Source organism: Scomber japonicus, chromosome 21 (assembly GCF_027409825.1).
Source record: "Scomber japonicus isolate fScoJap1 chromosome 21, fScoJap1.pri, whole genome shotgun sequence".
Lineage (NCBI taxonomy): Eukaryota > Metazoa > Chordata > Actinopteri > Scombriformes > Scombridae > Scomber > Scomber japonicus.
In genome coordinates, this window is record NC_070598.1 from 18,261,673 (window position 1) to 18,286,880 (window position 25,208).

Genomic DNA, 25,208 nt, shown 5'->3' on the forward strand with positions numbered 1-25,208 from the left:
ACACCACATGTTTCCACCTCAATGCTGTGAATCAGCCACCCAAATTAGAAATAAACAAGGAAGTTGTAAACAGAAAGCAGAAACAGGCAGACTAAAAGCCAAAGAACTGCATATTGTTGCAGTTCAGTGAAAACCAAGCATTTCCAAATTTGAGCTGAGGGATAAACGGTTATGGGTTGAGGAAATTCTGTTTGTTTTTTTTTAACTGAAAAGAAAACTGAAAAGCTGACTCAAAATGAAATTCATAGATCACCACAAAGCTGAAAACAGGGGTTTTATCTTTATCTAGACTGTGGAAAGGTAGAGATATGTGAGATATGTGGATTTTATAGGACATCAATGATATGCATGCACTGTAACGGCAACAACAATGCAAAACAAAATATATATTATCCAATATGCAAAATGAACTACCTCAGATGTTTATACCATGCATTATATATACACTGCTAGTGAGTTTTTAGGTATAAAGAATGAATTGCACAACAACATCAGCAGCTCATACTGTACATCACCATGAGTGACTGCATGAAAAAAGCTTTTCAGGTCAAGGCTGTCCATTAAAGTGCTGCACTGCAGCTCCGCTGAAAGCAAATTCTCGCTCAGCACTCAACAGAACCTTTAAAATCAATGTCAAGTTTCAGCTATTAATGGGAAAAAATACCATTTGGCTGATGGTATATCTATTTTGGATAAAAGGCATATCTTAAATATGTTTACCTTCACAGTTCATAGGCACAGGCCTATTTAGGCATTTGTGTTAGTGAGCAGCCTGCAGCAAATGAACATTTTTTAAATTTATCATATATCACAGTTATAAGACCAGATACATAAGTGAGTCACATTAAAGGGCTACTCCAGTGATTTTAGTGATTTACTGCCATAAAACTGAGGAGTTTTTAAGAGATGGATTTTTTCAAAAAAAGAAAAGATGGTCAAAATCGAAGCAGCAAAAAGCTTGAGATATCCTGACGTTTTTGACAGTTAGTATAAGTCAAGTAAACACTTCCAATGATGCAACTCAATAGTGTCTTTTGCTAGACTGTCCTTGAATGTCTTTCAAATGTCACATTTCCGGTTTTTAACTTTTTTGTTAAAGATTTGATGTTCCAAGCTCAACAAAATCATAATGAGTAAACTGAACTGAACATTTAAAGTTGGTGGAGAGACCATTTAAGCTGAGCTCTAGTTAGCATCAGCAGTATCTATCAATTTTAATAAAGGTCTTACCATGTCAAGTACATTTTCAAAGCAACATACAGCAGCATCCAGAGGCAAAAACATGCTAGCCAGCCACTTTCTGAACTTTCTATGTATTGCACACATTACAAAAGTGTGCAGAGAAAAGCCTAAACATATAATAAACATGCCCAAACAAGAAAAAAACTGCATCAGCAACTCTGACTGAAAAACACTTTTGCTTTAGGATATTTACCTAACAAGACCACAAACTACATCCTGAATCAACAGCACCTTCCATTTTAAGCTTTGCATTTGTATCAATGTTTTAAGCTGAGTCTTAAACAACAGCACTAACACATTCTCCAGTGACCAGACAGAGGCGTGTTTTACATTGCCAGCAGCATTAATAACAGCAGATTGTTATGAAATGCACAGAATCAGATCAGCATGAATCCCCACAGTGAATAAACAGACAAAAACAAAGTGCACCTTCATTGACAGGAAATAAACAGATAAGACATCACAGTACAGGACATGCTGTTGTACTGCAGTATGACCTCAACAGTGAAGGAGAGGATTACCATTGCAATGAAGATTGATTGAATATGCTGTCAAGGCTAGATCACAGCTGCTTTATGTCTGCTGTTTGTTACTTTCTCCTACAATTTCCCTGTCTGAGTATCTTAATATACAGCTGCCTCTCCACTCTCCTGCCTTTCTATCTTGTTCTGACCCTGAGTGTCTGTTTGCTAAACTGCCTATCAATGTCAGTCTTTCCATCCTTGATCGTGTGATTCCCATCTGTCTGTCAGTCTCTCAGGCTGAATTTCTCCAATTGCAGTATCAAGCTTCCTGTAACTGGGCCTTTGTAGCACCGGCCCACCTACAGTATAAGAGCTGCTGAATTGACTAATTATACCTCAGCCTCACTTTTCATCCACATGTGCACACTATATCCCTGCCTCTGCATGGAAGCCTGCTAGTGTCTTGCAAGAAAAGCATGGATTTCTACTGGTGTTGATTACTGTTGCCTTCTCTGTGAATAACTGTGAAGACCTGTTGCTTAAGTGGACATTGAAATGGAAACTTTTAAATGGATGGTAAAGTGGCAATCTTGAAGATCTTTTCATGTGCTTTTGGACCTCACTCGACCTCACTCCCAGAGATCCAAACAGTGTTGCTGTGTGGCGTCATGCTTGTACAAGTGAACTGAGGAGCAATTCTGTTCTAATCATAATAATTATAATACTGCAAATGGAAGATCTTTCATCAGTGGGCCAAAGGCTCAGTTACCATTGTGTTACTTCATTCATCTTCCAGACTTGAATACACAAAAACACTACTTATGTTAGAAACCATGGAAAGTGAAAAGGGAGGGGAGAAACATTTTAACACGCATCAATTGAAATGGAGATTCAAATCCACAAGAGGGCAGCAGTTGGTTTATGCACATTATGCAAGTAATCAATATCAGGTAGGTATTTACAAATTGAATGTATGTTTAATAACCTGCAGCAGTGGGTGAATTTTATAATTAATCAACACCTTTAAATATTCCAAATAGTTTAGATATTGCATTGAATATCAAATATTATAAAGGGTTAGGTGGATAAAAAGGAATATAATATACAGTATGTCTAAAAAGTACTAAACCCAAGAAACTGGGGTTTCACAATATTATAGCTTTTCATCTTCATGTTTGGGTGTAGAAATGTAAATTACTGTGGTATTTTTGTGTAAAGTAGAATCTTCCTATGCAACCTTATGGCCTCACCCATGGGACTTTACACCCCAACTGCCACAACACCTCCCTGACTCTCTAAAATAGAATGCAAATTTTCATACTGTACTGTATTTCAATACAACCATGAAACCTGAAACAGGCAGAGTATGATGCCCGGATTTCACACGTGTGCTGCGAAAATCACACCAGCCCCCCCCCCCCCCCCCCCCCCCCCCCCCCAATCTTCTCACAATACAAGAAGAACACGTGCGACAGCTGAAAAATGTCTTAGATTGCAGACAACTAGAAGTGAACACAGTGATTTATAAACTCACAGCAGCCATTTATTATGTGTGTAGAGGTCAGCCTGGTTGGTCAACTTTAGGGTGGAGCCAATAAATAAAGCATTTTATCTCTTGTTTGAAGGTATTTGAACAAGTTATAAACAAGTTAGAAATCTTCCAGTTGCATAAGCGTGGGGAATTAACAATAACTTGTCTGCCAAGTTAGTTTTTAGTTAGCAGCATCTATCCTTCTTCTGTGGTGTCTTTATTTATAACAGTGTCTCTATTCTGAGGAAGCACTGCCACCTCTGGTCAACAGATAACTACAATGGGTCAGTGTAGCAAAGGTGACACTATCATGCAATGTTTTTTAGTAGGCCCAAATTGTATCATATTAGTAGCTACTCTTTCTCAGATCTTGGATTTCACAATTAGACTAGCTGAATATGCACAACCAAACAGTGGATGTACCATAGATGTAAGAGTGACCCTGTTTGAACCCTAACCCTGTTTTCGTCTTTGAGATATTTAGAAGCAATGTTGACCTTTCCCATAAAATTTAGCACTGATGCAAAACCAACATGCAAAACCAACATGACGGTTAATATTAGGTGTGAGCATTACAGAGTAGCAGTGCTTGTTTAAATTTTGACAACCAAGCATGCGTCCATACACTTTCCATCAGATATCTTGTACTTAAATGGTGTTTGACTGTCTGTCAACCAAGTAAATTAGCCTCAGTGTTTGGCCACCCAACTTACTGTACAGCAGAGTCAGAAGTGAGAGCTTGAGATGTGAAAACAGGAAGGAATTACTAACAAATCAACTTTTCAAGGACAGCACCATCACTTCCTGATTCCTAATTCCCTATTCTTATGACCATGGGTTAGGACACACATATAATAAGTTAACAAGTGGAGTTAAAGACAAGATAGAACTTAAGATGCATCCAACTCGTCAACAAAAGAAACACAGATAATATATGTAGTGTGAGAAGAAGATTCTTGGTAGCCATGTTGCAAAATGTTAATGTGTTGAAAGTAAAACATTCAAGGACTTCTCCATTACTCACTTAGACCATTTTGCAGTGACATGGTTTGTATTGTCCATTAGGTTTTTTCAATCATCCTCTTGATTTCTCATGTTATAATGTGACATCTGAGCCGGTATCATAGTAACCCTTCATATAGCAAAGTTGAAGTGAGTATATGTATGTTTGTAATTGCTGTTGCTGTGACAGGCTTAAGGGTGCAGGAAGGGTGTGTGTGTTGAGTGGTTTCCTCTTTAGAAGACTGAATGATCAGAACGAACTGAGGGTGTGAAGGGTGTGTTCTCATTAGGTTTTTGCGGTGGCAGTTGTGCTACCAGCCTTAGCAGCATGTACATCGATATTGCTGTTCTTAGCACTGTGAGGAAGAAAAAAAAAGAAAAAAGAAACTTCTGCTGTGCTGGTTGAGAGCTGTGAAAGCCTGCACTCTCTTCCTGTGGCCCCGGGCTTGAGAACCTCTTTCTGATTTGCAGCTTGTCCATGTGACTTGGTTTCCGTTGCCTGCCTGCTTCCGTGAATAGTAGAAGAGAGGCAACAGTGCTTCAGTCATAGCAGATGAAGGCAGCTGAATGCACATGAGAACACACTCTGCACCAGAGAGTCAACCAGCGATATGGTCAGGGGATCAACCGTCAGTGGCTTGGGAAATCCACACCTAACCACCAGTGTAAGTAAATGTACTGTGCATTCACCTGCTACTGCACTATGTACTGATACTTATACTGCTAAAAGAGGCAAACTGCATGCTTTATCTTATATATCAATGTTGAATTTAAACATACTTGGTCATGAGTGGTCTTTGGTGTATTCGAGCAATGTATCTTATCGAGTTTTGTGCATACTTTCAATCCTGCCAGTATTGTATAGAATGTCATATAGAACATTTTGTGAAAGCCTATATGTGACTGCATGACTAAATACTTATAATTATGTTTATGTTATGGAATTTAGTTTTTGCAAAGTATGTTAGTCTAGTTCAACTGGATTTACTGAATGTTACTGAAAATGCATACTAAATCTTTATTTACTTGACAACATTGTTTGATTTTTAATGTAAATAATCCCTTGTCCCTTGAGATAAAACATTTAAAGTTGGAAAAAAACGAACTGGCTGAGTGTCATCAGAGTTATGAAACATAAAGTGAAACAAAAAATATTCATGTATATTTAATGCTACCTGACATATTTATATATATCACATATTTTATCATTATATGAATGCAAATGGAACCTTCAGATGTACATTAGTGCAATCAGTATTCAATGTACAGTAAATGAGGTTAAGTGTATGCCCACTCCTGCCTTTATGGTTGTATCACATTCAGTAACACTCAAAAAAAAGTAGAAAAAGTAAGTATGGTTCAGTACACACAGCGAGAGAAAATGAAGAATTGTTCATGTGACAGGAAAATTAACTGAGACAGTTTGACGACCTCTCAAACCAATTTATTTCCATTAAAATGCAAAGATTGCGTGCAAGCCAAAACGGAACCCAAGGCCTTCATATTCCGCATGCGTCAGTTGGCGGTTTGAGGTGAAATTTGGGAAATTTGACCAAAATGTCCAGCTGCTGTCCTCATGATGAAATGTGATATAATACGGACAACATTTACCACAGGTTGTGCTGGATCCTAATCCAAATAAAAGCAAAACATTTGTCATATTCCACTTTCAACTTTACTGTAACGTCTTTCATTGTACAGGGTAACCCGTATTTACAACAGAAAATAATTGCAGATTATAATGTAAGGATTACATTTTTCCACTGTGTAAGACATGTAGTAGGAACATGCATTGGACACACCATTCTCATATGTTTCTCAAGGGATATTGTTTTACTTAATAACTTAACTAAAATAATTACCTTGAGAATGCAGAAAATGTTTTAGTTATGATCTAACAATAAAAACGTATGTAAAGTTCTTGGCATGAGGTGGGAATTGAAGCCAAACTGTCAGGGCTGAAGAAGTGGAGAAATTCATTTAATAATAATAATAATAATAATAATAATAATAATAATAATAATAATAATAATAATACATTTTATTTGTAACACACTTTTACAAGTGCTCAAAGACGCTTTACAAAGGACACAATTAAAATATAGAACAATGTGGAGTAACACACCACCAAACAATGTAGAAGGTTAAAAAAGAAATAAAATGAAAAGAGGACAAAAGAACAGTTTACAGGTTAAAAGCCAGTTTAAACGGGTGTTTTTAGGAATGATTTGAAGGTATGGGGGGCTGTACAGTCTCTGATGGGTTTGCGGAGTGAATTCCAGAGGGTGGGGACGGCAGCGGAGAAGGCTCTGTCCCCCTAAGTTTGGTGCTTGGTCCGAGGGGGTAGGGCAAGGAGATTTTAGAAATAGAAATATAAATACTTTATTGTCATGTCCTGCATGAAAATTGTCTTTGGTCTCACTGATAAGAAAAATATATAAAAACACATAGAGTACATAAAATAAACACATTCATTCCATTACACATAGACACATGTCCGGGAGATGGGCACAGCACATCACATGTACCCCCCTCCCCTCCCAGCCCCCACACATATGCATGCATATGAGGTATAAGGCAGAAAGCACCAACAAGTCCATTTATAGTACTCTTAGCTACACCTCCCTTTCATCTAGCTTTCCATAGTTTGTTGACCATGGAAATTACATTTGGAATAAAATGTAAAAAATGTAAAAAAAAAATTTCCTTGCCATATGTACTTTATAGCGCTTGAACTCAGAGTGGAGGGGGTGGGTGCCATCATCTAATATTGTCATTGTTTTTCTGTATACTGCAGTGCTGTGTAGGTTTTTCTAGAGTTTTTTGAGGTCTACCTATAATTTTCCCTGCCATTTTGACAATTCTGGACAGCTTGTTCGTGTTAAATAAAGTCAGGTGACCATACCAGACAGAGATGTTGTAACTAAGGACACTCTCTATCAGGCTGACATATTTCTCAACATTATCACACGCAGATTACATATTTGTATTAAATATGTATCATTTGTATATAAGACATCATGCTCATTACCAAACGTTCATGAGACCAGGTCATCACATGCAAATCATAGTAACTATGACTTCACACTGAAGGAGAGTGAGGCCATGGCAGGTACTCATTAGCTGAGCAAGTTGTGCTATCATATTTGTCAAAGATTTGCAAGTATATAAATAAATATACCATCATACCTCTCATGCCTTTCTCTTTTTATTTTCTTCTCAACAGTGAGGATGTTAAGATGCCAGTCCACAGGCTCACTCCAATCCTGTTTTGCTTACTACACATGTGGAGAATCCTCTCAAGTCATCCACAACACAGCCCATGCCAGATGGTAAGCTGTCTCTCTTTCACACAGCTTCATAAAAGTCCTTCTTGAAGTGAACTGAGTAAATTCTCAGGAACAGAGGTGCAAATACTCTGATGGTGAAAAAAAGAAGAAGAAAGTGTGCGCTCTGATGTTTCTTTCATTACCTAATCATCAAGGCAAAGTCATAGTATGTCAGATAATACTTCAAAGCTGTTAGTCGCTATTACATGTCAAACATTTTCACACACATTCACTTCCAAATGAGGCATAAAGGATTTATCTTTTTAGTCAGCTCTTCGGCTCATCAGGATGACCGAGAGCCACCAAGTTCAAACTTAATAACAACTTATTAACATTTTAAACAATTGACTACATGTACTATTGAAGTGGAAGAAACCTTTATTACTTACTTTTATTACTTACTCACTTTCCTATAGGTTTGTGCATGAATGCTGATAAGTTTTTACAAACGTGATTTGGTCTGGAGGCTGTGCTGTTCAACTCGCCCTTTAATTCTTTTTTCACAATGTACCAAAAAGTTGTTCCTATTAATGATTTAGTTAATTAGTTAAAACTTATAAACAATTCATGAATAATGCCTCAGTGGAAAGTGGTACAACAAAAACTGAAGAAGAAAAAAAGAATTACGTGTTGTAGCTTGGCAATGGTAGATTTCAATATACTAAATATGTATATTATTTAAGGCACGTCAATAAACTGTATATGAAAAAAGATGCTCCAGAAATAAAAGCAAATTATTTACTTTTTTATGTGATCTAAGAGCAGCAGAAAATGGGCAGCCAGCTGAAGAAGAATAAGTGCAATAAACTGTTTGGTGTACGGTGTGACTGTTATTATGTGGGAAGGATGTGTTTTAATCACATTTGGAGCAAGCCATGTAGTATGTGTACATTAAAGTTAGCTGAAAAACTGAAACTATGTTAAGTAAATGATCAATTTTGAAGAAAAATAAGAAAAAAATAGGTCTCTAAACCTGTCAAAATTTGTCAATTATAAAAAAGTTACGATGTTAGAAATGTTTGAGTTAGAGTTTTCCTTAATGCTTGTAGCAATATGGAGAACCCTAATCCTGACTCAAACATTTTTCTCCAACAAACCAACACATAAATGCAAGAACTTAAAAGTACTCTCCCCCTTTATTGCAGAAACAAAGAACGGTGCTGTGCAACAATGGCAAACTCTCATCTGTACCAGCAGGACTGCCAGACAACATCGAGGAGCTTCAACTCAACTACAATCACATTCAAACACTACAGGACAATTCTCTTCTCCAATACCCCTCACTAAACACCCTGAGTCTAGCCTGTAACAGTATGCAGAAATTAGAAGCCAACACTTTTAAAGACTCAAAATTGTTACAAAACCTAAATTTAGCAAATAATGATCTTGATATTGGCTACCAAGAAACTAGCTGCGCGTTAAAGAAGCTAGCTGGGCTTAGATATTTAGATCTCTCAGAAAATAATCTTGATGATGAAATGGCTACCACTCTTCTCCAAAATCTAACATCCCTGGAATACCTCAATCTCTCTGGAAACATATTAAGGAGGCTGGATGAGACCTCCTTCAGTGATCTCCACCAGCTCAAAGAGCTCGATCTGCAGAGGAACGTCCTGTTTGAGATTGATAGTGCCTTCGACAGCAATCCCAAGCTCCAGCGGCTCAGCTTGGCCTTCAACTATCTGACTTGCCTAACTGACTTCCACATGACACAATTGGTGGTTCTCAATGCCAGCCACAACTTCATTGAATGGTTCATCTCTCGACAAGACCTCAATGACACTTTCCAACTAGAGACGCTTGACCTGTCAGATAACAAACTACTATTCTTCCCTTTCTTGCCCAGCCAAAGTCACCTGCGGAACCTTTACCTATCCCACAATCGTGTGAGTTTTTACGAACAACTGTTAGACAATGACACATCCCCAGACTCGCCCAAGACTGTTGAGTTCTACAACCTGAAGAGGTATATGAACAATGTGACGGTTCAGTTATGGAACGACAGTCTTCACGGTGACATCTCCTCTCTAGAGATTTTAGACCTAAGTGGAAACCTGGTGCAGTATTTCCCTCAAGGATTCATCCACAAAATGCCTGTCCTGTCCAGACTTCGAATGTACACGAACTGTCTAGAAACCTTGAATCTAACTTTAGAGCATTTCTCTGGAAGCTTGTATGAGTTAGATATCAGCAACAACAGGCTGAACCAGATAGTAGCAGATGAAGGTACACTGACCACTTTTGGCAATCTGACCTACCTTAACCTTAGTCTAAATGATCTTGACGGGTTATCCACTGGATTATTTTCCTCATTGTCAAGCCTCAGATCAGTGGATCTCAGTTACAACAACATTGACATCTGCTTTCCTGTGGAAGCTGAGACGAGTACAGACAATATCTCAGCTTGTGTGGATTGGAGAAACATTGTATCTCTAAGGCAGCTTTACCTTAAGGGATGCAACCTTAAAAGGATTCCACCGTCTTCATTCACTGGGTTGTCGCTTACACACTTGGAATTGTCTGATAACTCTGGACTCATTGTCCAACAATCATTACAAAGTCTTAGCAGAATGTTACATCATTTAGGTTTAGGAAACACACAAATACAGGACTTCGACTTCTCGAATTTCCAAAGTCTGAAGTCTTTAAACATTTCAGGGAACTTTCTGACCAAGCTTCCCCCTTCCCTGCTTAGTCTCGACCTAAAACTGCTCGACTTGAGGGACAACAGACTGTCCACTATTCCCTCAGGTCAGGCTAAAACATTAGCCCCGAAACTTCAGACTCTTTTCCTCACAGGAAATCCATTCAACTGCTGCGAAACTGAATGGTTCAGGACATTTGCAACAACAAAGACAATCAATATGGTTGGACAGTCATACATTGAATGTGAAGATTTCTTTACAACACACAGAGTGGTTGATTCCCAGTCATTTGAATGTCAAGAGGAGGATGTGGAATCACTGCTCTGGTATATTATCCTTTTTGTGTCTGTCTGTCTTCCTTTTGTGGGCATTTCAATTGTTGTTCTCCTCACTTTTAAGCCCCAAATATTACAAAAATCCATCAAAAAGAAATGTTTGAAGCCTACATCGTACTGATACTTTATAAACCCTACACAAAACAACACAGTACACCGTATTTTGTGTAGTATATTATTGAGAATTGTAAAAGAATGTATACTGAAAATAAAGTTGTTAAACTGTCTACAATAATAATGGAGCAATGTTGCAAGAATTATCAAGGCATGCAATTTTTTTTTGTCACAGCTGTGCTTTGCTTATTAAAGTGCGGTTCAAAACCAGGCTTTAATCCTAGTACTCTGATGTAAAAATGTGGCTGAGTTCTTGTGGGACTATGTGTGTGACTGTGTGGAGTGAGAGAGTGTGTGTGTGTGTGTTTGGGCGGGGGGGGGGGGGGTTGTATGTGTTTGTGTGTGAACATATGCAGAAGTAGTGTGATGAAAGCTGTTGCTATAAGCAGCAGAGGAAACATGAAATTTCCTGTTTTGCTAAGATGTGCAGCAACTGCCCAGTTCTGTATCACAAAGAGGAGGGGTTTGAGGTTTCCTTCCCATCACTGACATACAGATGCAACATCGACATGAAATTCCAGTATGTCACTACTCATGAGGAGCATTTTTGGATGCATATATCGATACATGCTCATTCATTGTGACAGCACTTGATAGAAAAGTAGTGACAGGGTTAGGGACCACTATGTTTGACCAAATTTGGATAGATGTAATCATATCCTTCTTGTGTGTGTGTATGTGCATTGCACAACAGATAACTATTAGGGCGTACTTTCTACCAGTGTGTGTATGTGTGTTCAGGAGCGGGAAGGCTGGCAGTGTGTAACTGTGCAGAGTGCCGGAGGCCTAACCAGAAAGTAACCAAAATACCGCTGTGGTGATGCTCAGGGTCATGGTGGTTGGAACATAAAAAGAGAAACCGAAGAGAAGCCTTGACAAAACCTTAAAACATCACCATGTTTACATATCTACCACGTTATATAGTAACTAGTAGGCCAAAGTAAAAAAAGAGTAAAGACATTGGTGATCTTTTACAGTTTAAAGAATTTGTTTTAAGCAGTAAAATGGATAACCGCCCCCCCCCCCCCCCCCCCCCCCAAAAAAAAAGAAATACAGAAATTCAGTTGACTCAGGACAAGAGTGAAGAGTGAAGCAAGGATAACTTGAAGGTTTTTCATTCTAATATGTTAAACCACCATTAAGATGTTTTTTTAATAAGTGTGAACAATAACTTCTCTTGCACATCTGGAATCATTTTGATCAGCGACTTGAAAGTCTTCTGTAAAGCTAAACTGCTGGTTTATATACAGGAAATTAGCTGTAGGTGACACAAAATAAAGATGCCTTGGTAACTTAATAGATGCCAGAGGAAAGTCTGGAGTGTTTAAGTGCTGCTACTGGCCTGACAAAGCAGATTAAGAAACCCATTACATTGGAAAGAATTGGGTAAGACTTGCAGCTAACAGATCATCATTTGCGGAAGACTCTCTGGCACTGGTCAAAGATTGTTGACCAAGAGGAATTTCATTTGACTACTCAGCTGTATTAGGTCAGATGTTAAGACAGCTATATAAAATAGGTTAGAGGGCTTTCATACAACATGGCTGCCAGACCTCGATAGCTTTGTAGCTAACTGAACGTGACATGTAAATGTACTCAATATGGTCGCTCAAGCCATATTTATAGGTGGTCAGGGACACATGTGATCCCAAACATATTGTAGACTACACAAGTAAAGCACTAATAAACTCCCATACAGATAATGATTCAGTTGATCTGTATTTACAATGCAGCTCAGTTGTGGTTATGGAGTCCGTACATGTGGCGAGTTACCAAATACACACCACAATCTTCTTGGCAAGCCGTGTGCAGTGAAACTCTCTTTTTTCTTTTTCTTTCAATTAGCGGTCACAGTTTCTCACTGGTAGATGCACACGTGAGAGGAAGTGAAATTCAACCCTAAGTGGTCAAACAAGATTCATTTGAGTTGCATTCTGACAGCAGGTGTATACTGTGGTTCATCTTAACTAAATGTAGATACAACAATTGGGTGTTTCGGGATAAATTACATAACAAAATAAGGCACAACAAAACTAAGAGTATACAGCCACGCTAACAGCTGTTTTACTCAGAGGGTCTTTGAGCTACATGCTAACATTAGTGCTAACATGCTCAAAATGACAATTGTAATTGTTTATGTTTAGCAGTATACATCCTAGCACAATAAAAAATTGAAGTTGATGGGAATGTCATTGGGTTTGCAGGAATTTGGTCATGATAACATTTTAAACTGATGATGGCACTAGATGGAAAGTAATTATTACAGTTTTAGTAGCTATTACAGATTTGGCATGACAATCCAACCAACAGTTGCAGGGACTTTTCACTCAAAACCACGTATGGGAACCACATGTTGGCACTTGAGGAAATGTCAGACCACCAACCAAAGCTGCCATCCACAGAGTGACACCACTAGCATGAAAAAAATAAAACACTGCCTCAGTAGCAACTGTCTGTCAAGTAGTGCTCATTTTGGTAATACTGCCTGTTACTCAGTTCCAGAGTAAACCTGCATAATCAGCAGATGATATCAGATGAGCAGCTGCGAATCTTCTGGTTTTGCTTTTCCTTCGTTCTCTTTCGTGCTCTGACTTACTGACTTGTTTTTGTACCCAAACATACTGATTTTGCTCTCAGATTCTCTAAACAGCTGTCAAAAAGAATGTGGAGCAGCCTCATTATATTACTTGAATATGACATTACTGTGAGTAGGCCATAGTGAAACCAAATACTATATACAATGTAAAGGGGGGTGGGGGGGGGGGGGGCTTTTTATTTCTTTTCCGGTAGAGGAAATTTTGAGGTGGCCTAAAAGTGTTTTCTGTTTTCTGTGCAAACGTGAAAGAAAACAAGGACCAACGAAAGAGGAAGTTTTTTTTTTTTCTAACCCATGCTATCTCATCTAAGTGTGAATTGGTAAACTTTATCTAATTGGGTGAGGAGGTTTTTTAGAGAGATACAGATGTCAGACACAGAAAATGTCAGATGTGTTACTCAGAATAGTGTAAACAAGGTCAAGCTGAGCACCAATGTTCACCTTTCAAAATTCTTGATTTTTTATCCTCATTTGGGTTTTTTAGCTTCACATTTTTAAAAAACACTCAGAAAACACTCTTTTGGTAAATGTAACTATTAAGGTCAAAGGTTAATGTCTGACGTTTTCTTGATGGGCACGTGCTGGAAAATGAAATATTCTTCCAAGCAAGCTGACACACAAGCTGTTTCTCAGGAAGCCAACAAGCAGTTTGCAAAACTCCACTTCCTCTTAATCCTTCCTGCTGACCAAATGGTGACGACAAAGACCTTTGCGCTGGACCTATTGTTTAGCGAACCGGGCAGCAAATGACATCAGTTGTTAATTTTGAAAAATGATTAATGAATTAATTTAATGAGAGCGATAGAGACCACAGAGGTGTCCTTATGTCACTTAAAAAAGGTCAAGTGAGGCCAATATTAGTCCTGTTTGCCTGTGCTTACCCTACTATGAAATCTTCTTCAAATGAAAAGGGTCTTTCAAACTCGGCCAGTGTTCTGAGTGATTTTAGGGGGATTTGTACTGGTCTACAGCTGTTAGCACTGCAGCAAGAAGCTCCAGTGGGAGTTGTAGGAAACACTGGGCAATGTGTCAGGAAAGGGCCCACAATAAAAGACAGGATCTACTCTTTCTGCTCTGCTGACAAGACTTCCTCTATATGTTAAAATGGATCATTTTCAGCCCTGAAAGTTGTGCAACTGACTTCATCAGTGTTAAAATCATACTTTCTTTAATGGACACATCAATGCTAAACATTTTTTGTAGTGCTACAGAAAATGAATGAGTGGAGAATACTAGAGTTTGTTTTTTTTGTTTTTTTTAATTCTGGAAATTTTTCTTTCTCTTCTGTTCTTTGTCTAGTTCCTGTATCTTTTTAAACTTTTACTTTGCATACATAAAAAAAGGAAATTCAAATTCTGTCAAATTATCGATTCCAAAAGTCAAATCATTTCCCGTAACCAGTCACTGTATATTACTGTGCATACACAAATTATTGCCTGTTCTGCCACCTGCTGGTTCAATCGGTGAACAAGAGAAAATGAAGCTCAATGTAAAGACGACACATTTTCCTCATGAAAAGCCATGTGCAAAAAAATACAATGAAATCTCAACAGATATGTGAAATGTTCTTATTTTTAATGCATCATATTGTATATTTATTTTACAGATGTATGCTTTTTTATCAGTTACAAAAAACAAAAAGCAGCTGTGTAATAATATAGTTGAATCTCCCAGAGTGTAATGACACTTTTCTTAAAATTTCTATGTGGAGCTGAATTTTAGGTTTAGGGGAAACTAATGAAACATATTAGTTATGTCAAAAAGTAAAAAAAAATACTTTTCTGCAATACACCAGTTAACTAAAACCAGTGAGAATAAACGTCTCACATGAGCAATTGATGTAATTATGACAAACACACCCAGTTATAACCTGATAACAACTGTCTTCTGGTTTATGACTTCCTGAAGAAATATGGAAATGCTTGTTTCCAATTCTCAATAACTTAGACAGATATATTAGGATTCAATACTAAGAAGAGGAGACGGAGTCGATGGTCTCAATACTGTTGGTGTAGCTACAAAAAAAGTGTTTAAAAAAAAAAAAAAGGCCAATTCACTGTAATAGGCACTTAATTGAATACCTGGTTATTGAATTAAATAACTGCTTGGCTATCAGCAGATTACAACTCATCAATCAAAAGTACTGAGACAATGAATGAGTTTTACAGGCTCTGTGTGAATAAAGCTGAAACACAACACATACTGTTAAAAAACAACAAAAAAACACTATTTATATTTAGGATAACCGTAACTGCACTGTAAGATTATCAATTATAAAATAAGACTTGAAATAGTCAGCATCACTCTCCACTTCAAACAGAAGTGCTTTTTTATGGAATAAAAAAATGTGTATCACTACTTGGCAAATAAAGAGACTTGAATTAGCAGTGAGGGAAGGAAAAAAAAACCCTCACATAAAAAGCCATGGTCACCATCTGAGATAATATAGTGTAAACGAAACCTAATTGATATCAAAAGTTACAGTTTGGGAGATGTTCTGGCACATATTGTAGATTGCATGGCATCAAACACACAAAAGGCATGGAAGCAAGTTTTTTGTTTTGTTTTTTGTTTTTTAGAAATGTACTGCAGTTGCAAACAAACAGATTAGGGAATGGGTCCGTGTCCTTTCCCCTCACTCCAATTTATTCATTCCAGCTCGAGTCTCCACTAAAAGTGAGACTCTTCCTTTTCATACAAATAAAACTTACTGTAAAATGACAGAATGGAAGAGAAAAAAAAGAAAGAAGTGAGGCCTGTCCCTGCAACACAATATATAAATATGAGATCACAGCTGGTTACAGAGGGCTGGAGGGGCTGTTTGTGGGGTCTCAGTTAAGTAGCTCCAGGTAGGTGATTGGCACTTTGCCCTTCTGGTTGCCTCTTTCGCCCATCAGCCAGTCTGAATCCATACCGGGGACGCTGCTGACTGTGATCACCTGGGATACAGAGAAATGTAATGTTTACCAGCTTCCATTTATTTGTTAAAGCAGAGATATTTTATGAAATACTTTATAATTTTATAAACAGCAGCACACCAGTCAGAAGCACTAGTGCATACACAATATGCTGGCTCTCAATATGTAAGGGCAGACTGGAATTTTTTTGTACTGAATGTGAGTATCTGAATGAATGATGTCATGCTGGGTTGGTCAACCACAGGCTTGTAATGAACAATTTTTTGCTTTCCAGGAAAGGGAGTGCTTTAAAAGATAATGTGGTTAAAACAAAAAGCAGAGTAAGACTTTAATCTCAGCTTCCCAAGTCTTATTTGGAATAAAAACCTGAATAGACAGCTAAACTAAAGGACACAGAGAATGTAGTTTTTCTCCAGGATAAGCTATAACAGACCATGAACTGTGCCGGCCTCACCTCATCAGCCAACAGGGAAAGTTCGCTGCTGCTGGCGGCGTCGTAGTCGTAAAGGACTCGGGCTTTGCGGCTACCGCTGGAGCTACGCAGTTCATTGAAGCCGCCCGATGTGGCAGAGCTGCCGCGGCCAGACGGGTTGGGCAGGGAGGCCGACACTGGTATGGTGGGGACTGAGATGCTGGCCCCGCCTGACACAGACGACTGGTTGTTGTTGGAGAATGACGAAGGGAAACTGGAAAGACAGGAGATGAATGAGCGCTGACAACTGCAACTGGGTGGTAAAATGCTGAGTATTAACATAACGTCAGTTCAGTTTCAGTCCTGATACAGTCATTTAACAATTCTCAATTTATCTAGTGTTGGATTGAAGCTGAACTTTCTGTAAACTCATCCTTTGTTTCAGTTTTTCAGAATTAATCATCTGAAAGGTGTAAACCATACATAACCCTACATGTACTCTCATGTAGGGTTATGAGACTGTATTAGAAACAAGAAGATAACAAGAATATTCATCATCAGTACTTTTATTTACAGGAAATGTACCCTCTTCAGCAAGAAAAATAACAGAGCTAGGACTGTGAATGACTTGTCAATGGGAGTTGACACAGGGAATGTGAGGCGACGGTGGTCTTTCACCTGCCGAGCTGCTTTTGGAGATCCACCATGTACTGGTAACACTGTGCATAGTATGTGGTCTGGGCCTCCACAAAGTCATTCAAGCAGCGTAGGTGGTGTGCCTGGTAATGTGCATGAAGAGATGAGAGAGAAGTGTTTTATGAAGTCTCATTGAACTTACCACATATTTAAACTTCCCACAAATGTGAAATTCAACAGAACAATTTCCATATGCTTTGAAGTTAGATTTGCAGAACACGAACATCTCCCTTTACAAAATATTTGGTATCGCTAATGGAAAAACTGCTTTTTTAAGACATTGCATTCATAGCAAATTGTGGAAACATTTGTATTGTGTCTTCTGTTGTTCTGGAGGAGTTTGTTAAGTCTGACAAAGAAAGAGAGAGGCATCTGATCTGTTGCCATCATCAGGGTGATCTTGGCCTAGCATCAAACGTGGAGTCTGAAAGATGTAGAGCTTGACCAAAGTCAGGATATATCAGCCTCCGCTCCTTTTATTTTGACCATTTCTTATAAAATGTGTCTCTTGTGAATCCCACAATTATGACCTGCAATATTAAATAGCTGGAGTACTCCCCGCCCCCCCCCCTTTTTTAAATAAAAATGTCACTAAAATATTAGCTGTTTCTTGATTCACGATTCACTGAAAACTTTGTGCCAAACACATCAACAATAATTTCCGTTACTGTTATTCATTTTAATGACTGAGATTAAAGTGGAAGACGGAGCGGGGAGGACATTGGACGGGTGTGTTTGTGTGAGCTGGGAGACATACGTGGGTGCTGCTGACGCCCTCTAGCAGCAGTCGGGTGATCTCTGCCTGCCGGTCAAACTCGCTCTGGGTCATCCTCAGCTCCTGCTCCGCCTGAGATGGAAGAGACTACATTTAATTTTTATAGAGTAACTTCAATATAGACATGCAGCTGATTTGCAGTAATCATCACGTAAGAATGATGATGAATAAAGCACAGACGATTAAGTTCAACTTTATGGTATATGTGAGTAATCCAAAGGACACACAAAACAAGTTTGGCATGAAAAATATCAATTTAAACTGAATATCAACATATACCATGATTGAGTCCAAGTCTGTATCTGTGGATGTGACATAATATAGCTTCAATGGGACAAGACAAGACAAACAGAGACAAGAGTTGTACGAATGAAAACAGACAGGACAAGTGGACATGAAGTTGCTGTCCTGAGGGAAATGCTTCCTTTTCCTCATATGGAGCCAAAGGTTTCAATATGAGAGCTGCTGGAACAATGGCTTGTTGAGACTTGTTAAAAAAGTCCAATAAACATATGGTGTGGAGCCGAGACTGACAAGGACAATGGCTTCACTGTCCCGCGCTGTCTGTGGCTTACACCAGAGGGCGAGGGAGAGAGAGAGAGAGAGGGGTGTGTGTGTGTGGAGGAAGGGGAGAGTATTTACAGTGTTTGCTTGTTGTATGTCTTGTCTATGAGGATTCAAAGTTTTCCATGCGGTACGGTAGTATGTGTCACAGAGGAGATTGGAAGGAAAAAGATAGACTGCAGCTGTTGACACTTCTACCAATGGATTTGGTGGGTGCGTGTTTGTGAGTGTGTGTGTGTGTGTCCGATTCAAAGATGGCTCCAACATTCCACTCACCTCTGTCACTTCCTCTGCTCACATCTGCTGCTTTGCGTTTTAAAAACAGTGACATAGTAGTTAGAGCTACAGCTGCTGCACGCTCACAGCCAACACAACACACATCTTTGCACTCTGTGTGTTTTCTGAGTGTGTACGCCAGAGTGAGACAGCAGCTTGTTTTGACAAAAGCACACTCTGCACAGGGTGGCAGGGCCGTGACAAATGTCATCCTCCACTTTCACATCACTGAGTCAGAGTCACCTCAAACTCCTTGCGGTATGTTCAACGCTGGCTTTCTCTCAAAAGAAGAAGAACGGGCGCTGATGCACCACTGCTGATCAAAGATTAAAAGATAACCAAAGCTGGTGCTAACTGACAGAAACTCTTATTGACACTTCCTGTGTTTATGTGACTCTCCTCTTTAAAGAGAGAACAAGTTTACCCAGAAACACTTTCACAGGGAGCACTTTGTTTGTAGAGACTAAACACATTATTTGACAGTTAATGACCACTATATGCCAGAGGGGATATTATAATAGAATAGAAATAAAGCTCACTGGATCTCAGTGGCTCATTCTTGGTAAAAATGTGTGCCATCTCATCCCTCTCTTTAGTGATATTACTTCTAGTGGAATAAAATATCTGCAGCTTAGTTGCCTTCTCGTCTTGTCTATTTTCTGACTGGCACTCCCCCTCGTGTTCCACTCTCCCAGACGGGGAGGTTGTGCTTTCCGAGAGGATGTCGTCTTCCGCTGAGCCAAGTCTTGGCTCGGTCGATAAATACTGAGGTCATTAGAGATATCATCTTCAGACATTGTTTAACTGCTCACGAATTGGAGAGCCTTTTAAGACCTCAGATACTGATTAAATAAAATGCGGCAACTGTGTTTTAAGTTGTTTAAAAGGCCCTGAACCCCCTGTTTAGTTCTCATATTTCAGCAAAAGTATGATCATCATCATCATATTGGGTCAATTTGGTAATGTTTGAGACATCACGTGGCACAGGGACAAATGCGTCTCCCTGAAATATTACATTTGGAATAAGACACTGCTTGTCTCCAAATTTGGTACAATGAACAGTCTGTGTTACTCAAATCCAAATTATCTGAACGAAAGGACAAAAAGACACAACAGAAAACTTGAGAAAAAAGGGGACATCACAGCAAGAAAACAACTGAACAAAAGGGAAGTTTAAACTTCCCAACGTTTCTCATGTGACTGTATGCGAGTCACAAGAGATGAAATGGTGATCTTCAGTGTTGTGTAACAGTGTGTCAGTTGTGACTTGTGTGACTTAAGATGGAGAAACAAGAGGATGTGCCCAGATAGCTCATCTTCTACCATAAGGAAGTGGAATTCAAGGACATTAGTTCACTGGTCAGCATTAAAATAAAAACCGAACATCCAGATGTAAAAAAAAAAAGATGCATTCTTTATTATATATATATATATGTGGGGGTGTGTGTGTGTCTGTGTGTGTACTTACTGCAGCTCTTGCATCAGCCATCCTGGCTTTCTTTAGCCTGGTTTTGGCAGCATCCAGATCCAAGCGTTTGACCTGCAGCAGCTTCCGTTCTTTCTGGACACAAATTACAACACAATAAAACCTTCAGACACATACAGCTCACAGGTCCATGTACCACATATACTGTCACTATTTCCCCCCAGATGAGAACAGTGATTAAAACTTCCTGTCATAATACACTTAGTGGAAGATAAACAATAATGTTGGGATTCTTGAATGTTTGGAGGAATACTATAAATGGTCTAATGGTAACATCGAGCTGTTTTTAAGAGGCTGACCGGCTGAATCCTACAAAATAGGATACTCTTAATTATCTGAAGTACTATTTCAGTTTAGATATTTTTGCCAAAAACAAACTCTGAGCAACAGCGAGTCTGTCATGTGCACTTCATCACCTAACCACCACAATGCTGACACTCTCTCTTTTTCCACTCCTTCCCGCAGCACTTAAAACTCATCTGCTTAATACAAAAGCTTCTAAACGCCCTCTCTTTATACAGACTTATTTTCACACACCCACTATTTAGCATTTGCTAATGCCGTGTTGACTAAAAGGTTGACTGCTGCTTCTGCTTAATGATAAAAGCTTTACAACTAACAGCCGCTGGAGAGAGACACTGAGAAAAATTGAGAGGAAGTGTTTTGTTTTTAATCAACTGAAACTTGGCTGGGACATCAGATGAGGGCAGTAAGACTTTTATTCCACATTAGAAATAAAAACAGTGATGATGGTAATGATAGTGTACTATTTGGTACTGGTTTTATATTTTCTTCAAGTAGACCCCAGTTGTAGAACTAAGAGACTCCTGATCCTCCTTTCATTTCTGAAACTGCTTCTACAGATGTGACTATTTAAATGTTTTTAAGAGTAATTTCTATACTTTAGGATTATGAGTGCTGTGTGATATTTGATTATTATGGTGGCAAAATGAGACGGACTGTATTGCCTTAAACTATAAACCAAGTAGTGTGAATACAAGTTCCAAAGTTCAAAGTCCAGAAATGATAGACAAGTGATGGGTATCATTAGGATTTTATTGATACTCCTTATCAGTTTGGTTCTTTATCGATAATCTTAATGGTTCTTTTTCATTACTACATGATTGCTTTTTAAAAATAATCTTATTTTAAAAAGCAGTTACCTCAGAACAGGGTCAGATTTCATTAAAATGTGTTCCTGTAGCTGCAACACTAATGTTTACAACGTCAACATGACTATGTGAACTCAGTAATATTTCACTAAAGACAAATCTAAAATGTCAATAAGATAAATTATATTCCTGACATAATACTGTGTGCAGTTTAGAAAGATTAAGACAACAGACATCATGATGCTGTCCTCTGTCCTCCTCCTCTCTGCTGCACGTACCACTGGCAGTCGGAGGAGGGGCTGCTGTCTCGGGAGATGGAGCATCTTTACTTTAAGTAATAACTACATGTATTTAAGAGCCCACAGATACCACTGGTTCTTACAATGTTAGAGGCAGCTCCATTTCAGAACCTGGTTTTCGGGGGGCATACCTATTCCGGATAAAACTCAGGAGTCCAACTCACCAGGATGGTTTTGAAGTCACCCTCTAGAAAGTTCCTGAAAGGTGTCAGGAAGTTGATGGCCGAACTGTGAATGAACTCCCGCTCCGCCCCACCAATCTGCTTCTCTGTCTCGCCACATTTAATCAGAGCATTTCCTGTAATGGTCAGCAGCAAAAACAAGACGTCACTCCCAACACAACACTGGACAGCATACTGTACAATTTAGCAACTCAACCCTAAATACTAATTGGCAATGCGGACAGGCCTATGGATTAATACAAAGTGCTGTTGTTCAGAAGTAGCGAGAGGCAGGCTCCCTCTGTCACTCACCGTAAGCGGTTCCAGGACCAAACTCATTTCCTGATTCTATCATGGACTGGCCCAACAGCTCATGGTTGTTCATTCGTGTTGGGACTTTCTTCTCCAATTTCTCATACACAAATTCTTCTAGTCGGACATCTGCAGATTGCAAGAAAACTCAATTACAAAGTCATAAGACTACAGTGAGTGAGCCAAAGGCAGGCAGTGTCCACAGGACAGTTAGTCCAAGTCAGCTCCAAACAGCCTGGCTAAGGCCTGGAAACTGAAATTAGCAGCTTTCACAATGCAAGTAAAGCAACAAACAAACTCTCCCCAATAACTTTGCTGTTGAATCTGATTGGATTTTATTTCTTATTATCCCATGGATGAACGCAGACCCAATCAGCACATCTATGGTATGTATGTGAATATGGAAAAAGTAGAACGAATCCACTTTACCATATCCAAGACTGTAAGCAGCAGATGGTCTGTCTGTGTTTGTTGTGCTGCAGCATTATGGCAACATGGTGTGAGCAAAGAAGGGATGCACAGCTGAGCTTACAGACTTCACAGGCGCCCTACATACCGAACTGATGTATCCCAAACACCAGCTCAGACATGCTTATCATTTTTTCATGTGACCTTCCTCTCGAGATTCGAGATCTTTCCTGAGTAACTGTAGCTCATTTGTTATGGAAAGGTTTATTTTATAAAATCTATCTTGCATATATGTAACATATAACTAAACAAAATATCCACTTTAAAATTTGATTTGATCATTATAACAGGAAGGCGTAAGTCTTACGACATAATGTTAGATTTGATTTAGTGGAGTTTGTCTTTGAACAGGAAGAGCTACAGCTGTCTTGTGTTTCTCTGAAGGGAAGAAAAGTGTTTATCAGTACAGTCAAGCTCATCCAACAGTAAAAAGTGTGGTCTCACTTGGGTTGGGCTGTAATAAGACTTCTGTCTGCTTCATGATCCTCTCTGTCCATTGCTTGGTGTTCTCAGCTCTGACCAAAAGATTCTCCAAATGGGCATCCAACTCTGTCTTTTCAGCCTGGCCAAGCTTCTCCTCTGTAAACTGACACAGAATACATGCATTGGTAATGTGCACACAGCTTATCGTCAAGAAAATGACACATTAGACTGAGAAATTTAGCGGGGCCAGAGTGTCATGAAAGGCATATTTGCTGAAAGCTGCCTTTATGTCATACTTGAACGTTATCTGCCTAGCTACTGATGATAGCTCTATCTGATTATTTCTGAGGCCTGCTTTGATGCCTCTGTTAAACAAATGTTGGCTATAATACATGTCACTGGTTGTGTTACAGCCCCAAAACACCATGCCAATGTGGCAATAGCTAAAAAAACATTTTCTCTCAAATGATAATAGGCTTCTTAGCAACACAATAACAGCAAAGTGTGGGCGCTTAGAAAGCGAGCTAACGCTACCTGACTGGCTAGGCCACCAGCTAACATTAGTTAGCAACAACTTCCACGAACAAGACGGATAAACTTACTTGTACGGCGCGGCTCAGGAAGGTACCAGCGTCTGCAGCTAACCGCTTCACATTAAAATCCATGACACCGCCTGGGTAATAAACTCTTAATACTACAACTGGTTCGTTTTACAGTCAAACTGCCATCTCTGTAGAAAATGTCATTGAAGCAACTTTTTTTTGTCGGAGTTCCCACCCAGCTGTTGATCCTGACAAAGATAGTACACTGACAAGATAGGTCACTCCGCCGCCCGCAGCAGACGACACGATACGACACACGACGACGTTAGACGGAAAGGTTAACATTACAAGTTGAATGTTAAATGGCTTTTTATTGAACAACGAATAGCAATTATACCTACACAATACAAAGTGTGGTTAGGTGACAGTTCATTTGGGTCGACTGGCCTGCAAACGGCTGGTGACATCCAACTAGGCTTGTACGACGGAAACTAAGGCTTTAACTCTACATAATGTGTGACAACCTATACAGTTCAATGTTGTATGATAAGGTATTATTAATTAGACTTTCCCCCAATAGGAAAAACACCGTCCGTAATATTTTGCCCCTTGTTTATCACGTTAACCCTTAGGTTACTCTGCCGAGCGACGGAGATAACTCTCTTGCTTCGCCATTCCACTTCACTGTCGCTCATCTTTTGTTGCGTTCATATCATGCGGAAATGTTGCGATCACATTACGATGGGCGTTTCAGCCAAGAAGAGAAGAAGTAAATAAGTGGGATAATCTAAATGTCCTGTGACCTTAATCAACAGCGAGAGAGAGAGAGAGAGAGAGAGAGAGAGAGAAGAGAGAGAGAGAGAGAGGGGAAAAACTGCTGACAGCTGAATGTTATGGCAACATTTCATCTCTCTTATTTTTATGTGTTGTAGTGTTTGTCAAAGTTAGGGAAATTACACCATTTTATAGGCTATAAATACAATACATTGCAAATTTATGCAGAGGTGCCAGTTGGAAATGGATACGCAATTTTTCCACAACCAAGCCACATGTATTCATATTTACACGTTAGAAACTTGAAAATGACAGTGAAGGCACCACCCGTGTACCTGTGGGGGCGCTATCTTCAGCTTTCGAAGAGGTTCAAAAAAAGACTTAAAAGGTCACCTAGTGTCATGAATAGGTTACAAGGCTACTTACTCACAGATATGTATATATAATAGCTCATAGTCCTTACCACTGCGGTCTAAACCACATTCAAACTAAGTAGCTTATAAATGCAACAGCAGCTGAACCCAATAATGATCATCATGGATATCCTGGAAAATGAACTCCTGACCTCACACCCTTAAAGGGTGACCCTTTGCTTGTGACCCCTCACTGACCACTGTCTGTAGCCTATAGACAGCATAGCCTAACCAATGATTTATTTATATAAAGTACCAGTCAAAAGTTTGGACATACTTTCCCATTCATGAGGGACAGTATATTTTTTAAATAACTGAC

At 39.1% G+C, this 25,208-nt stretch overlaps 2 protein-coding genes across 2 annotated transcripts; one reads left to right on the forward strand and one right to left on the reverse strand.

Annotated features, from left to right (window-relative positions):
• The first annotated feature begins 4,799 nt into the window (after positions 1–4,799).
• nrros (negative regulator of reactive oxygen species) lies at positions 4,800–10,856 on the forward strand. Its single transcript, XM_053342413.1, has 3 exons — positions 4,800–4,904; positions 7,466–7,571; positions 8,714–10,856. Exons 2-3 carry the CDS (start codon positions 7,479–7,481, stop codon positions 10,667–10,669), a joined length of 2,049 nt encoding a protein of 682 aa, XP_053198388.1. The 5' UTR covers positions 4,800–4,904; positions 7,466–7,478; the 3' UTR covers positions 10,670–10,856.
• Positions 10,857–14,541: 3,685 nt separating this feature from the next.
• On the reverse strand, positions 14,542–23,928 carry sh3glb1a (SH3-domain GRB2-like endophilin B1a). Its single transcript, XM_053342534.1, has 9 exons — positions 23,763–23,928; positions 23,182–23,323; positions 22,270–22,398; positions 21,961–22,094; positions 20,368–20,460; positions 18,042–18,131; positions 17,267–17,367; positions 16,631–16,862; positions 14,542–16,197 (listed from the first exon to the last, which is right to left on the reverse strand). The coding sequence occupies exons 1-9, from the start codon at positions 23,823–23,825 to the stop codon at positions 16,090–16,092; spliced, it is 1,092 nt and encodes a 363-aa protein (XP_053198509.1). The 5' UTR covers positions 23,826–23,928; the 3' UTR covers positions 14,542–16,089.
• Positions 23,929–25,208: the final 1,280 nt, after the last annotated feature.

What these genes read in the sequence shown, in the direction of transcription:
- nrros (XM_053342413.1), top strand. Translation starts at nt 7,479, where the DNA reads ATGCCAGTCCACAGGCTCACTCCAATCCTGTTTTGCTTACTACACATG. An exon ending in AACACAGCCCATGCCAGATG is followed by an intron (nt 7,572 to 8,713) that starts GTAAGCTGTCTC and finishes CCTTTATTGCAG; the next exon opens with AAACAAAGAACGGTGCTGTG.
- sh3glb1a (XM_053342534.1), bottom strand. Translation starts at nt 23,825, where the DNA reads ATGGATTTTAATGTGAAGCGGTTAGCTGCAGACGCTGGTACCTTCCTG. An exon ending in CTTATTACAGCCCAACCCAA is followed by an intron (nt 22,399 to 23,181) that starts GTGAGACCACAC and finishes TGCAATCTGCAG; the next exon opens with ATGTCCGACTAGAAGAATTT. An exon ending in GTGACTTCAAAACCATCCTG is followed by an intron (nt 20,461 to 21,960) that starts GTGAGTTGGACT and finishes ATTTGTGTCCAG; the next exon opens with AAAGAACGGAAGCTGCTGCA.